The sequence below is a fragment of the Haplochromis burtoni genome, unplaced genomic scaffold (genome assembly GCF_018398535.1).
Source record: "Haplochromis burtoni strain Fernald_Lab_line unplaced genomic scaffold, NCSU_Asbu1 Contig_10, whole genome shotgun sequence".
Taxonomy (NCBI): Eukaryota; Metazoa; Chordata; class Actinopteri; order Cichliformes; family Cichlidae; genus Haplochromis; species Haplochromis burtoni.
In genome coordinates this window covers 4,518,633-4,532,563 of record NW_024582371.1, presented here as the reverse complement: position 1 = coordinate 4,532,563, position 13,931 = coordinate 4,518,633, and the positions used below count along the sequence as shown (strand labels likewise).

The 13,931-nt window shown below is 36.4% G+C and overlaps 2 protein-coding genes across 4 annotated transcripts; both read left to right on the top strand.

Moving 5' to 3' along the window:
* Window positions 1-338: 338 nt before the first annotated feature.
* Window positions 339-6,640, top strand: LOC102291516. 2 transcript variants are annotated; one of them, XM_042213315.1, is made up of 6 exons: window positions 339-483; window positions 3,491-3,811; window positions 3,944-4,201; window positions 4,282-4,503; window positions 4,621-4,737; window positions 5,787-6,640. In XM_042213315.1, exons 1-6 carry the CDS (start codon window positions 435-437, stop codon window positions 6,011-6,013), a joined length of 1,194 nt encoding a protein of 397 aa, XP_042069249.1. In that variant the 5' UTR covers window positions 339-434; the 3' UTR covers window positions 6,014-6,640. The 2 variants fall into 2 exon arrangements, with proteins under 2 accessions (XP_042069249.1, XP_042069246.1); XM_042213312.1 differs by lacking the exon at window positions 339-483 and adding an exon at window positions 491-2,775.
* Window positions 6,641-8,466: 1,826 nt separating this feature from the next.
* On the top strand, window positions 8,467-13,912 carry LOC121812107. 2 transcript variants are annotated; one of them, XM_042213328.1, is made up of 6 exons: window positions 8,467-8,789; window positions 11,395-11,715; window positions 11,902-12,159; window positions 12,242-12,430; window positions 12,550-12,666; window positions 13,083-13,912. In XM_042213328.1, exons 1-6 carry the CDS (start codon window positions 8,741-8,743, stop codon window positions 13,271-13,273), a joined length of 1,125 nt encoding a protein of 374 aa, XP_042069262.1. In that variant the 5' UTR covers window positions 8,467-8,740; the 3' UTR covers window positions 13,274-13,912. The 2 variants fall into 2 exon arrangements, with proteins under 2 accessions (XP_042069262.1, XP_042069256.1); XM_042213322.1 differs by having other exon boundaries at window positions 12,550-12,702.
* Window positions 13,913-13,931: the final 19 nt, after the last annotated feature.

Below are 13,931 nucleotides of genomic sequence, written 5' to 3'. Positions count from 1 at the left end.
GAAGATCATGGTGACATGTACATAAATATGTGACCAGCAATCTAATTAAAGACTGAGTAACAAGCAAGGAACACAAAATGTGTGCCACTGACAAAACTTTTGGAAACAACTGTAATGATTTTATGATTAAATTAAGGTGACGGCACGCTTCAAACATATGCAGAACAGATGTGGCTGTGGTTATACAATTTTGTCTTACAAAGATCAGCTCTCTGTTTCAGTACTTAAGATATGTTTCCCCTTTCTTTAGCTCAGAAATGTCCAGTTGTTGAATGTTGAAAGCAGAAGTAAAATGACAGCTCCTCAGTTAATATGACTATAGGAATGTTCTTATTGGTTAACGTTTTCACACATTGTTCTGTGTTACTGATTTTTAACAAGATGCATTGCACGCTGTTGCTGACTGGGTGACAGACACGTAACAGAGAGGAGGCATGAAAGCTGTGGTTGGACTGCTGGTGCTGCTGGTCAGAGTTTCTCATGGTGAGTTTGTTTCAGGTTTTTTCACTAAAACTTTATTTTAGATGATTTATAACATGCTTTGCAGAAATAAGACAAAGTGCACGCAATAAAAGTTTTAAATGATCCTTTATTGATTAAAAATAATCTTGAATACTAAAATACTGAAAAGCATTTCCATATTCAGTAATAAATATGTACACATGCATTTCACACCTCCATCTATTTCTAATGAATTAAGTAAAGTGTGAGGAAAAAGCATGAGTTCAGAAAAGTGTGAATCAACAGCACTGTATAAACTTATTTTATTACAACCTGTACACATGTAGTGCCTTTTTGTGAATACTGAAAATGACATTGATATATATTAACATTAAAACCATCAGTTTCACAAACAAAACATCTCAAAAAGCATTTTCAGATTTTAATGATGTATGAATGGACACTGTGATGATACGGTGATGATGATGATACATGTTGAAGGTATCTGACTACTGTGAAGTTGTCATTTTTCCAAGAATGTTTCCACAGAGATACTAATAAATGAGACTCTTTATTAGAACAGGCTCACCAAGGTTGGAGATACGCCATAACATAGTGCCTGGCACAGGGTACTGAAATATCTATCCTGAGTGTGGCCTGGAGGTCAAAATGGTATATGCCGCTATAAGTTGTTGAGAATGACCAAGCTAAGTTCCCGTGTGACGTCCTTACAGACAGACAAACTGGTGATGGCTAACCAATCAGACACTGTAGTGTTGGGCATCCTGTAAGAAGAAGGCGGCCGTAGTGATAGATGTAGCAAAACCAAGCTATAGAAAGATCAGAAAGATTGGAACACAAGAAGCTAAATTAATACCAAGGGCTCACAAGGGCTAGAGACAATGTAGAAGGTGAAGATAATGGGGAAGGTGGAAGATGCGGAAGGTGACAGCCAGTTAGGGGATCACAATGTCATTCCTGGATAGTCATCTGAGATTACCAAATGAGCACAGTTGTAGGAACAGCAAAGATACTTCACGGGATGCTCAAAACTCCCAGGTTTCTGGTAGAGGCCTAAGCTTGAAGGATATGTTGCTATTGATATATATCACTCACCCACTAAAATCATTGAATCCAGAAGATGCAATCACTTCCATGGCCACAGGTGTATGAAATCAAGCACCTAGGTATACAGACTGCTTGTATAAAAATTTGTGAAAGAATGGGTCACTGTTAGGAGCTCAGTAAATTTCAGCGTGGTATCGTAATAGTATGCCAATTTTCAAGTCCAGTCATAAAATTTTCTCATTGGTAAATATTCTACAGTCAGGTGATTTTAAAAAAATCCAGGTGATTGGGAATGACAGCAACTCGGCCACGAAATGGTATTTTATGTGAAATCACAGCACAGGTTCATCAGGTGCACAGTGTGCACAGGTCGCCAACTTTCTGATATAGACCTCCAAACTTTGTGTGACCTTCCAATAGCATAGAGAGCTTCATAAAATGGGTTTCCATGATTGAGCAGGTGCATCCAAGCCTTACATCACCAAACACGATGAAAGCAGTCGGATGAAGTGGTTTAAAGCATGGTGCCACTATATTCTAGAGCATTAGACATGTTCTCTGGAGTAACGAACCGCCCTTCTTCATCCGGCAATCCGATGGATTAGTATGTGTTTGGAGAACTCTACCTGTCTGACTGCAATGTGCCAAGTGTAACGTTTGGCAGAGGTGGAATTGTGGTGTTTGGTTGTTTGTTAGGAGTTCAGCTCAGCCCCTTATATCCAGTGAAAGTTAATGCTGTAACAACAAGAAACTTCTTTACCACTAGGGGCTGCCAATAGTTAAAGAAATAGTTTTGACATGGTAATATTACTTTGACGTTTAGGTTAAAATCAAATGGTAAACACTCAAGCCCAGTTTGGTTTAACTGTATGTAGCTTATGATTATTCTCTCATGTAAATTTATTTCTGTAAATATTTATTTTTCTGTTAACACTTGACTACTTTTTGTCTTAATCAAACCTTGTTTAGCGTGAATGACAAATTGTTCCCTCTCCCTCTCAGTCCATCACATCTGGATTATCTTTTTTCTTGAAGGCTAAAAGAGGAAGAAAAACTGATACCTCTTTCTTTCTTCCTCTCAGCATATGAAAAGATAATTTTAACTTCAGTAAAACCTCACCTCAACAGTTTCACACGTTCTCCTCTGAGGCTGATCACTAACAGGATATATTGAGACCTGTTCACGCTTAAGAGACAAAGAGATAAAAATGCAGAACATGGAAGTTGTATTTAAACTGTTCTTGATGTTGCTCGGAGTCTCTCATGGTGAGCTACTAAACTTTTTCCATGTGGTGCCTCAATGTTAACTTCTATATTTTATTTATGTTTTGTGGCTACGGGATCCACTACAGCTAATGAAACATGTATTTTTTTTTCAGTTGAGGGCTTGTTAAACACATTAACAGTTGCAATATTATTTAAGTAAAGTAAATGCAGACAAACTGATTAAATATTATTTAAATATAAATATGCATATCAAAAAGTAGATTGGACATAGCACTATGCTGGCAAAAATACACATTTTAATATTAGGTATTTTGAATCATTTTAAAATTATTAGGGTCTTCTTCACAAACGAAGGTAACAACTTCTTTTATAAACAATTTTATAATTACTGAGCTTTTTTTTTTCTTTTTCGTTTCTTTTCTTTTGTTGTAAAAAGGCACAGATGAATTGCAGCATTTTAAACATTGACAACAGAATACTAAAGCTACAGCAGCTGTTCTACAAAAGACAAATCAGCTGAAACCTTACTGTCTTTCAGTGACAAACCTGTATAATGTATCTGCAAATACTAAATGATTTGCATACTGTGAACTGAGACAGACACACAGTAGCCACAAAAGTGCTATTTTTGATTTAGGTTAACACTTGCATGCTGCAGATGCAAATGTTTACCTTCTAACAGAGACTGAGCTCTCAAAACTGTGATATTATTTTTTTTATTTTCTTGACTTTAATTTTTTTTTCTTTTTTGCAGGTGTGGAAACTCACTGTGATGGCAGACAGGATAGAGCTCAGTGTTTTGGAGTTTTGGGAGGAAGTATAGACATACAGCTGATGAACGGAACCTCAGAAATACATAAATACAAATATTTAAAGAATTCATTAGTACTACTATATGTGTCAGACAAACAAGTTCAGGCTAATACCATAGAACACAGATCTCTCATTTTCCACGTTAATGGAACATTTAGGATCAACAACTTGAGCAGCAATGACAGTGGTATTTATACCCTTCAAACCTTTGATGCAGCTGCAAGATCAACAGGCGAGTGGACTTTGCAGTTGTTTATTCAAGGTAATTATTTTCCCTGTTCGGAGATTAAGAATAGATATACATCTAATAGCAGCATATATGTTCTTCAATTAAAATAACAAGAAATGACCAGGATCCTGTTTTACTACCAAAATTCATCTGTGTTTCTCTCAGCTCCTGTGTCCTCTGTCCAGCTGGTCTCTGAGTGTCTGTCCCAGGGAGAGAGGAGGGTGTCCTGCTCCTCTGAGGGAGGGGACAGTCCTCAGTACAGCTGGACTCTGGATGGACGCACACTGACAGATGCTGAACTCTTTTCTGAAAATAATGAGACTAACATCATCACTCTGAAACAGCACGTCTCAGGACGTCTGGTCTGCTCAGTCAGGAATTACATCAGTAATGTCTCCAAAGAGGAGAGAATATCTACCTGTGGTGAGGGAGAACATTGTGATAATCACAAATATGATCATTTGGTCACTTTGTCTTACATACATAATTTGTTTTGCTCTCAGGCTTCATTTTCATTAACTGCACTTCTGTCAATGGGACACAGATATCAGGGTGGGTGCATGAAGCCAATAAAACCCTGTGTATTAAACCAACAACACAACTAACACGAGACCCTAAAATGATCACGCAAACTGCTGTGACTGAAGGGACTGACAGAGTGCCAATTGAAAACCCGAATGATATCCTCAGTCCAGCTTTCAGCAGTGCTCAGCTGTGGTACATTAGTAAGTGAAAATTTATTCTACTACAGTAGATCCGTTAATGTTCTTTTCGAATTTGTTCTTTCTTAATAAAAAAAAGGTGTTTTCTGAATGGTTTGGTTTTGTGTCCTGTTAAAACAGGTATTTTGTCACTGATCAGTGCTGTTCTCTTAGCGTTCCTAATTTTATTAGTTGTGGGTGTAGCAGTCATCTGGGCTCAGAGAAAAAAGCAAAACAACAAACCTACAAAACAAAAAGGTAAGAAAATTCCTGTTGTTCTTACTCATGTAGCACAGACTGCCTTCTTACATTTTTTTCTAAGATTCAAGAAGGTTTAATATCATTTTGATTGTATTTACAGAAATACACACAAATATTGTTTCTCACCAGCCTCTACCTCTACATTTTTGATTTGCTGCCAAGAGTTTATGATTCTGGCATATGTCAGTAAAATTTGAGTCCATCATTTATCAGCTGGCTTTAATACAGTAACGAGAAATGTGAGGAAACAGGACTGAGCATTTTTGTTTAAATCTTATAAAAAATAAAATTCAAATTCAAATTTTTATTTGTCACGTACACAGTCATACACAGTACGATATGCAGTGAAATGCTTAGACAACTGCTCGTGACCTAAAGAAAAAAAAAAGGAAAAGGCTATGAATAAGATAGGAAATAAATATGAAAAATTAAAAAGGGTAAATTTAACTAGGAAGGAATAAAATATAAATTAAGGTTAAAAATGAAATAACTGTACAACACAAATTAGAATGAAGGGTAAATTTAACTGGGAAAGAATAAGATAAAATATATAAATTAAAGTTGAAAATAAAATAACTGTACAACAAAATACACAATATAGAACTATATAAGAATGTATGAAGAAATATAAATAAATATATACACAATAACAGCAGCTGTACAAGTATTAACTGGAAATGAAGAATATAGTGACCAGTGTTGTGCAATCCACATTATGTCTTGTGCAGTGCAAATATGCTTAAAGTGATTTAAGTGATGAAGTGAAAACAATGTCCAGAATGTCCAGTGTGTGTGTAAGAACTATATGTGTGGGTCAGTACTGTGTGGTGGTGTGATTGAGAGACCGTATCGCCTGCGGGAAGAAGCTCCTCCTCAGTCTCTCTGTGTTGGTCTTCAGGGAGCGGAATCGCTTTCCTGACCTCAACAGAGAGAACAGTCTGTTGTTGGGATGGCTGAGGTCCTTCACGATCTAAGTTTTGTGAAAAGTCAAACTACTCGGTCACTGTAATACTATGTTTGTGTTACTCCTTCTTGCTACAATATAGATGAAGAAGATGATGAGGAAGTAACCTACGCTGATGTCAGGGTGATGAAACACCGGGAGAAGGAAATGGAGCAAAAATCTGAGGTGGAGGTGGAGTATGGCCAAGTCAAGTTTTCAAAGCGACCTCTGTACACTGAACCTACAGAAGATGACTGTTTGTATGCCAATGTTCAAAAATCTGATGATTTGAGTGATCATTGCTTTTATACATACTGCACAACAGAGTGAGACAGTGATGTCAAGATGCTTCAGAAAAATACAAACCATCAAAGCTCATATATATTGATTTATGGATCTTCTTTACTTTCACTGCACTTCTCTATCACAACAGAACATCTATTGGATCTTATATTTGTTTTGGTAAATGGACTGGTTCTTATATAGCACTTTTCTACTCATCTGAGCACTCAAAGCACTTTACACAACTTGTGCATTCACTCCCATTCGCACTAAGTGCTTCATAGCTAACATTCACACACTTTATCCGATGGATGCATCGAGAGCAATTTGGGGGTTAGTATCTTGCCCAAGGATATTTGGCATGTAGACTAGGGGAAGCTCAGGAATCGAAACCACCAACCTTCCGATCAGTGGATGACCTGCTCTACCACCTGAGCTACAGGTGGTAGAGCAGGTCTGCTACAGCCACCCGTTTATTTTATCACCAAAATATTTGAATGTGAATATGTGAATGACTATTCTGCCACTTGGTGTTCCCACAGTACAATCATCCTGTACCCTGAGCTGAGAGAAACACACCCAGATGTCTTTTGATCTGATTTCTTTAGTCGTTAATGAAAAGTGCGAAAGTGCAAAATACACATCTGGTATTGTGTGAGATAGATAGAGATGAGATTTTTTTTTTTTTTTTTTAAACAGTGTTTAATTTAAATGTTAAACTTGACTGATGATTTTCTAACTGAATAAAAGATTTTACATTAATATTTACCACTGTCATTCTTGCTCAGATTACTGATCCTAAATGTTCCATTACTGGGGGATAAAAAGAGATTTATTTTCTATGATATCAGGAATAACCTCATTATTTCTTAAATCCAGTATTTTTAATGAATTCTTTAACTTTTTTTTTTTAAAGAATTCTAGGTAAATGTTCACACTTCATCCCAATCCTGTCAGCCATCACAAGAAGTCTCCTAATTTACAAACAAAAGTAAACAAAACCACAATTGTCATCATGTAAAGGTAATATTGGCATATTTTTACCCAAAGCAGAACTTGTACTTTTGTGGTTTCAGCCTGTCTGACTGTGTTTTTGTAAAGATGCATTTGTTTGTGTGCAGAGGGCATCACTGTGACTGAAATGCATCATTCACGCCTTCAAAAAGAAAGCTAATTCATGTGTGACTAAGAGGAAGAGAGGAAATCATTCATCATCCATATAAAAAAAGAGCTTTTGAGACTTAATAAATATCCATATTCCAGTACTTTAAAAAGTAGAATAATGATAAGGATTGTCTCTGCACAGTTTCCCAGCATCCATGCCCTCACAGGAGCACTACAGGAGGAACAGTGCCATCTGGTGGCATGCATTTAAACATCTTTTCCACTCAGCAAGCCAGTGAGGGTATAATAGAGACTGCTAATTGAATGACATACAGACAAAACAAAGCTTCATCACTATTCACTCTTTGTCAACTCAGCAGGCAGCTCTCAACTGAGCTTCTTTTGCACAGCTACAAACAGGTTGTGCCAGTTTGTAGCTGTCCTGTTAGTGATCAGATTCATGCCCTGTGACAGACTGGCAACCTGTCTAGGGTGTACCCTGCTTCTCGCCCTAAGACAGCTGGGATAGTCTCCAGGCCCTCCGGGACAATAAATATGATGCTAATGGTGTATTATCAGTAAAGACGTGCCTTTCAGTGTTTATCTAATTTCATATTAATGACCTACAAAAGCAAACTTCAATACAGCAGAACTCTGCCAATTAACTATTCTCTTGATGGACTCGGCACAGCCTGATTTGAGATGTGCAGGTCATCAAAACTCCAGAGGTGCCAAGTCAGGCTGGCTATAGTTCCAATACATTACAGACAAAAACTCTGACACAGTCTGATACATGTCATAATAGAAAATAGACAGATGGATGGGGCTTATATCATACAACCTGTAATTTGTAAAATGAAAAAAAAAACAACAACTCATAATGCTAAATAAAAACTAATGTACAAAAGTCATGTGTCATTCCCCTTTTTTATATTTTGGCTCCTAAGAAGCCAGGCTTTCTCGTTTAAAAGCAGGATTTAGCAAATATTCGCCAGGATTTCCAGAGGTCTTAAAAAGTATCAGTGATACTCTTTTGCTCTCTCTCGCTTTCTTTTTCTGTTTCATGTGTATATGTGTACATATATAAATACATATGGTGACTTATTAATATATTTTAACAGATTGCAACATTTTATTTGCCTTTAGCTTTTAAATAAAAGTCAAAGATCATTGTCACTATATCATAAACATGTAAACAACAATCTAATTGAAAACTGAAGCAACAAGTATAAAACACAAACTTTGGCCAAAACTGTAACGATAGTGAGTTTTGACTTCATAAAAGTCTTTATTAAGGTGACGACACACTTTAACCCCTTAGCAGTCCTATTAGTCCCCTAAACCATCCAATGTCCCGTGGGCGGTACGTCCGACTGCTAACAGTTTAAACATATGCAGAAGAGATGCATCGTCTTACAAAGAACAGCTCTCTGTTTGAGTACTTATAAGGATCGGTTTCTTCTCCTCAGCTCAGAAATGTCCAGTTATGGTATGATGAAAGTGAAAGCAAAATGAGAGCCCCTCAGTTACACCTCAGAGAAAAATAAAGATGAGTATAACAATGTTCTTATTGGTTGAAGTTTTCACTCTTTCTCCTCTGTTGGCGATCTCTAATAAGATGCATTGCAGGCTGTTGCTGACTGGGTGACAGACACGTAACAGAGAGGAGTCATGAAAGCTGTGGTGGGACTGCTGGTGCTGCTGGTCAGAGTTTCTTATGGTGAGCTTTTTAAGGTTTTTCCACTAAAATTTTATTTTAAATGATTAATCACTTGCTTTGCAGAAATAAGACGAAGTGCACATAAAAGTGCGCATAAAAGTTATAAATTATCCTTTATTGATAATTAAAAAATTATCTCAAATACTAAAATACTGAAATGCATTTCCATATTCAGTAAAAAGAAAAAAATGTACCCATGCATCTCATACATCCATCTATTTCTCAAGCAGGGCTTTTCGTAGAGGTAAACGTGGTGTACATCCTAGACAGGTTGTTAGTCCATGGCAGGTTGTGCACACATTTCCGAATCAATTGTATCTTTCTCTTTGTTTCTGCTACACAAAACCAACTTACTTTTTGCATACTTTTTTGTCATGTTGTCATGTCACTTTTAGATCCATTTTGATTTTTATATGTTAAAGTTTAGCTTTTCATCTTGGCTACTGAACTCTCCATATCAACTGTCTTAATAGAAAAAGTGGAAACAATCTTGCTAATGTTTTCTTCTTTTGCCATGATTTCAGTGTTGAGGTTTAACACAATCTGCGAAAAATATTATTTTCAAAAACAAAATTGGAAGGATATAAAATTTTCACCTGAATGTAGAGCAGGAATGAATCAGATGATTTTAAGTTGGACAAAGAGAGTTCAATATTTGGTTGGAATTCTTAGTACCAATGAGATGATATTGAGTACTGACAACTGCTTTAAGTAGTTTATACTAAGATACTGAAAGCAGATGTCAAATGTAATAGTAATTACTTCCTGTCTGGTCTAAATTTACGTGTTCTTGTCTGAAACTGATCACTAACAGGAAACATGCTCAGTGTAGGTTGTACAAGTTTACATCTGTGTTAAGTAGAGGAGTTTGTCTTAAAGCTGCCTTGTGATTAAATAGAAAAATCAACCCCCCCCAATAAACAGTCTGTTATAGTATGCTGCACATGTACCAGCTGTGTTATCAAGTCCAGTATTGGAGCACATTTTCACATCATCCAATAAAACTATAATAAAACAAAAATGTAAGACTGTAACTCATCCTATCCTGAATGGCACTGGGTGAAAGCCACCAAACATTCACCCAAAACATTACACAAAACTTTAAAAACTTACAGGAGTATAAAATGAACCCCATCAGTGATGTCTGCTTTTAGAAAATTGAATTCTTTAAATCAGATATAGCTTATTTTGCTATTACAACAGAGTATACAATGAAACACTTGCCATTGTACTGCCCACCCAGGTCATTGTAAAATAAAATAAATGGTCTTCTTTAAGTTTTTTTTCGCCTCTCATCCAAAATGTTCCTTCAGTTTTAGAACAGCTGGTGGAGACTCCTATATAATAAACCCCTGATGGTGGCTATCCCAGCAAAGGTGGTCGTGAGGGTTGTTAGCCCACGGATCATGTCAGTGAAACAGAGTAATATACCTGAATGCAGTTTAATATGTTAATAGTGGGTTTCTCTAATGTTGCGAGGCCTTCATCTTTGTGCAGGTGGCATATTTTGTGATTTTATGCTATAAAAATAAAAATGCACAGAACTGAATTATGACAGTACAGGAAGGTAAGTGTAAGAAATGCAACAAAGGTGTGAAAGTTTGTCAATGAAGTCTGAAGTAGCATTGTTATTATTCACCACTAGAGGGTGCCATCATTTGTAGAAAAGATTTTTTGAAAGTAGTGTTATTTCTAAAATGCTTAAGTTTTAAAATGAAACAATAAAAGCTCAAAATTAGCGTAGCTGCATTGTGTATTGTGTTAATGTTTTAGTGGAATATAAGAAAAAAGAAATAAAAACCTGATATTTAATTTTTGTAAACATTGACTGTTAAATATCCAAACTGAACTCTTGTCAAGCCGTTAAAGATTAACCTGACAGAGTTAGTATTTCCAACAGTACAATTTCAAATTTTTTATATATTCTTCTGTAATCTGAAATCTTATGTAGAGGTTGAAAATGTATTATAATTATTAGTAGTAGTAGTAGTAGTAGTAGTAGTAGTAGTAGTTTTAGTATTAGTATTAGTGTTATTTGACTGTGAAGGGCAATGAAAAATCATTTATTTTATTAAATTTTGTCACCTAAACTTATTTCTGAAGTTGATCATTTCTTTTGATGAGTTTGAAGTTTGATAGCTGCTGACTGGATCAGCAGAGGCTGAATGGTGAGCATGCATAGATGCTGTAGATGGACTATTTATGTTTTTGTAGTCTCCCATGGTAAGCTGTTCAGCTCTCCTCACGGTGTTTCAACAATATGCTTTGAAGCTAGGTAGAAGCTGTACATCATACAGCCAAAAAACGAGTTTCATTATTCTTACTAAGAAGCAGCTCCAACTTCTCTTCTTCTTTCAGCTTGGTCACCACAGCATCCATCCCACCCTATCCACAGCATCCTCTTCTGTCACACCTACCCTCTGCATGAATGTTCTCTAAGGTCTTCCTCTTTTCCTCCTGCATAAGGCTCTATATTTAAGACCCTTTGTCCATTAAAGCCACCATCTCTCCTCTGGCACTGAAACAGATAGAAAATAACCAAAAAAGTACTATTTGAACGCCTAAAATAATAATTTATGTTTTTTTACATTTGTTTTATTTGCAGGTGTGGAAACTCACTGTGATGGCAGACAGGATGGAGTTCAGTGTTATGGAGCTTTGGGAGGAACTGTGGACATCCAGCTGATGAACAGCACTTCAGAAATGTCGAGATACCAGTTGTTAAAGAATTCATTAAAAATATTACATGTAAGAAATAATGAGGTGATTCCTAATATCACAGAAAGGAGCTCTGCCCTTAATTCCAGTTATAGAACATTCAGGATCAATAATCTGAGAAGGAATGACAGTGGTAATTATACCCTTCAAACCTTTGATTCAGATGGAAGAATATCAGACGTGTGGACTTTACAGTTGTTTATTCAAGGTAATGTTTTCCCTGTTGGAAAATGTTAACATTATAAGTTATGAATTCATCTATAAATTAAATTATAATTTTAATCTATAAAGCATATCTTATAAAATTTTGGATGCCTATATGTTATTCTTTATACTTTAGAATGATCAAGATTCTGATTTAACATATAAACTCATCTGTGTGTGTTTCTCTCAGCTCCTGTGTCCTCTGTCCTGCTGGTTTCTGAGTGTCTGTCCCTGGGAGAGATGAGGGTGTCCTGCTCCTCTGAGGAAGGGGACAGTCCTCAGTACAGCTGGACTCTGGATGGACGCACACTGACAGATGCTGAGCTTCTTTCTGTAAATAATGAGACTAACATCATCACTTTGAAACAGCACGTCTCAGGGCATCTGGTCTGCTCAGTCAGGAACAACGTCAGTAATGTCTCCAAAGAAAAGAGGATATCTACCTGCGGTGAGTGAGAACACTGTGACAATGACAAGTTTAATGATTCTGGTCATTCTGTTTTTCATCAAGTATATGTTTCTACTCATAGGCTTCATTTTCATTAACTGCACCTTAGTCAATGGGACACAGATATCAGGGTGGGTGCATGAAGACAATTACACTCTGTGTATTGAACCAACCATACAACCTACACAAGAACAAACAATAGAGTCTACACAAACCAGCATAGTGTCAAAGAAACACTCCACTAACAGCAGTGATGACCCATGGAACATTAGTAAGTGGAAAATAAAAACTCTGTAGATCTATGTGTGTAATTTTCCTCTTCCTTCTTGTCCTTTTCATTAAGAAAATACTGTATGTTTGCCAACTTGTGGTCTTGTTTGTTTTGAACAGGAGATTTCCCACTAGTCGGTGTTGTTCTCTCAGCAGCTGTAATTTACTTAGCTGTGGGTGTAGCGCTCATCTGTGCTCAGAGGAAAACGCAAAACTACAGACCAACTAAACCAAAAAGTACAAAACTTATTTTTTCCTCAATCACTTGCTCGGGTTAGTGTATCTTTTGGATTTTGTTTTGTTGTTGTTAAATATACATCATTATTTTACATTGTTTAATAAATGTTTTTGCTGTTTTAGGTTGAGTTTATTGATGCATTTGTTATATGTAAATGTCATTTTTGGCTGTTGCTGATCAGCTAACTTTAATACAATAACTACAAAGAAGGAGAAACGGCTCTCTCCAAAGATAAACTACATTTTTGTGTGAACTTTGATCAGAGTCAGACAAACCATTTCACATCGTCTCCAGTCTTTGTGCTAAAACAAAACAGCTGTTTCCACAGCAGACACGACAGTGAACATTTTTATTTCACTCCTATCAAAAAAGCAAAGAAGTTTCACAATTTCTCACATTTCTTGCTCATTTGCAGATGAAGAAGGTGAGCACGAAGTAACATATGCTAATCTAGAGGTCATGAAACAGCAGGAGAAGCGAGTGGAGCAAACAGGACAGGTGGAGGCAGAGGTGGAGTATGGCCAACTCCACTTTTCAAAGCCGCTTCAGCACACTGAACCTACAGAAGACGATTGCTTGTATGCCAGAGTTCATAAAGTCAGGTGAATTAAGAGCTTCTATGCAGAATAACCGCTGAAGAGCCACAGAGGGAGGACTTGTTGTCAAGATGTGTGAATGTCTCTCATTTATTGTGATTTTCAGTGTATGAGCTTTTCAACCACAGCTTTTATGAGTGGGGGTTTTTGTGTTCTTTTTTGTATCCTGTTAAAGATCTGAGATTTCCTCCTGTTATCATTTAAGTGAGTTTTTAACTTGTCTTGTTAGAAAAATAAGCAACGTTGAAAAACTGAATTTTTGGACAAATTTCACTGCAGCAACACAGAAAAAGAGAACATGGTGTTAAAAAAATCTTGAGAAACATTAGACAGTTAAAATTTATAGATTAAGCAATATCAAATTACTTCTTATAGACATAATACTATCAATACTGATCATTTTCTGGGAAGTTGTATTTTTAACATCTTGGCATCTTTTTTATACTAACAATTATCTAAGAGCTGCTTTAACACACATATCTGGAGTGCAAATTGTCAGTGTATTGACAATAAAGCAGCTCAGCCTCCTTCCAAACATACATAAACGCTATGTTGAGACTGAAGACCAAAGACTAGACAAACACAAAGAAATCATCTGTGTGGAGAGAGAGCGGCTTATCTGCCTGTCATTAGAAGGTATTTGTGACAAATTAACATATTGGATAAAA

What these genes read in the sequence shown, in the direction of transcription:
- LOC102291516 (XM_042213312.1), top strand. Translation starts at nt 2,718, where the DNA reads ATGCAGAACATGGAAGTTGTATTTAAACTGTTCTTGATGTTGCTCGGA. An exon ending in GGAGAGAATATCTACCTGTG is followed by an intron (nt 4,202 to 4,281) that starts GTGAGGGAGAAC and finishes TTTTGCTCTCAG; the next exon opens with GCTTCATTTTCATTAACTGC. An exon ending in CAAACCTACAAAACAAAAAG is followed by an intron (nt 4,738 to 5,786) that starts GTAAGAAAATTC and finishes GCTACAATATAG; the next exon opens with ATGAAGAAGATGATGAGGAA.
- LOC121812107 (XM_042213322.1), top strand. Translation starts at nt 8,741, where the DNA reads ATGAAAGCTGTGGTGGGACTGCTGGTGCTGCTGGTCAGAGTTTCTTAT. An exon ending in AAAGAGGATATCTACCTGCG is followed by an intron (nt 12,160 to 12,241) that starts GTGAGTGAGAAC and finishes TTCTACTCATAG; the next exon opens with GCTTCATTTTCATTAACTGC. An exon ending in TTCCTCAATCACTTGCTCGG is followed by an intron (nt 12,703 to 13,082) that starts GTTAGTGTATCT and finishes GCTCATTTGCAG; the next exon opens with ATGAAGAAGGTGAGCACGAA.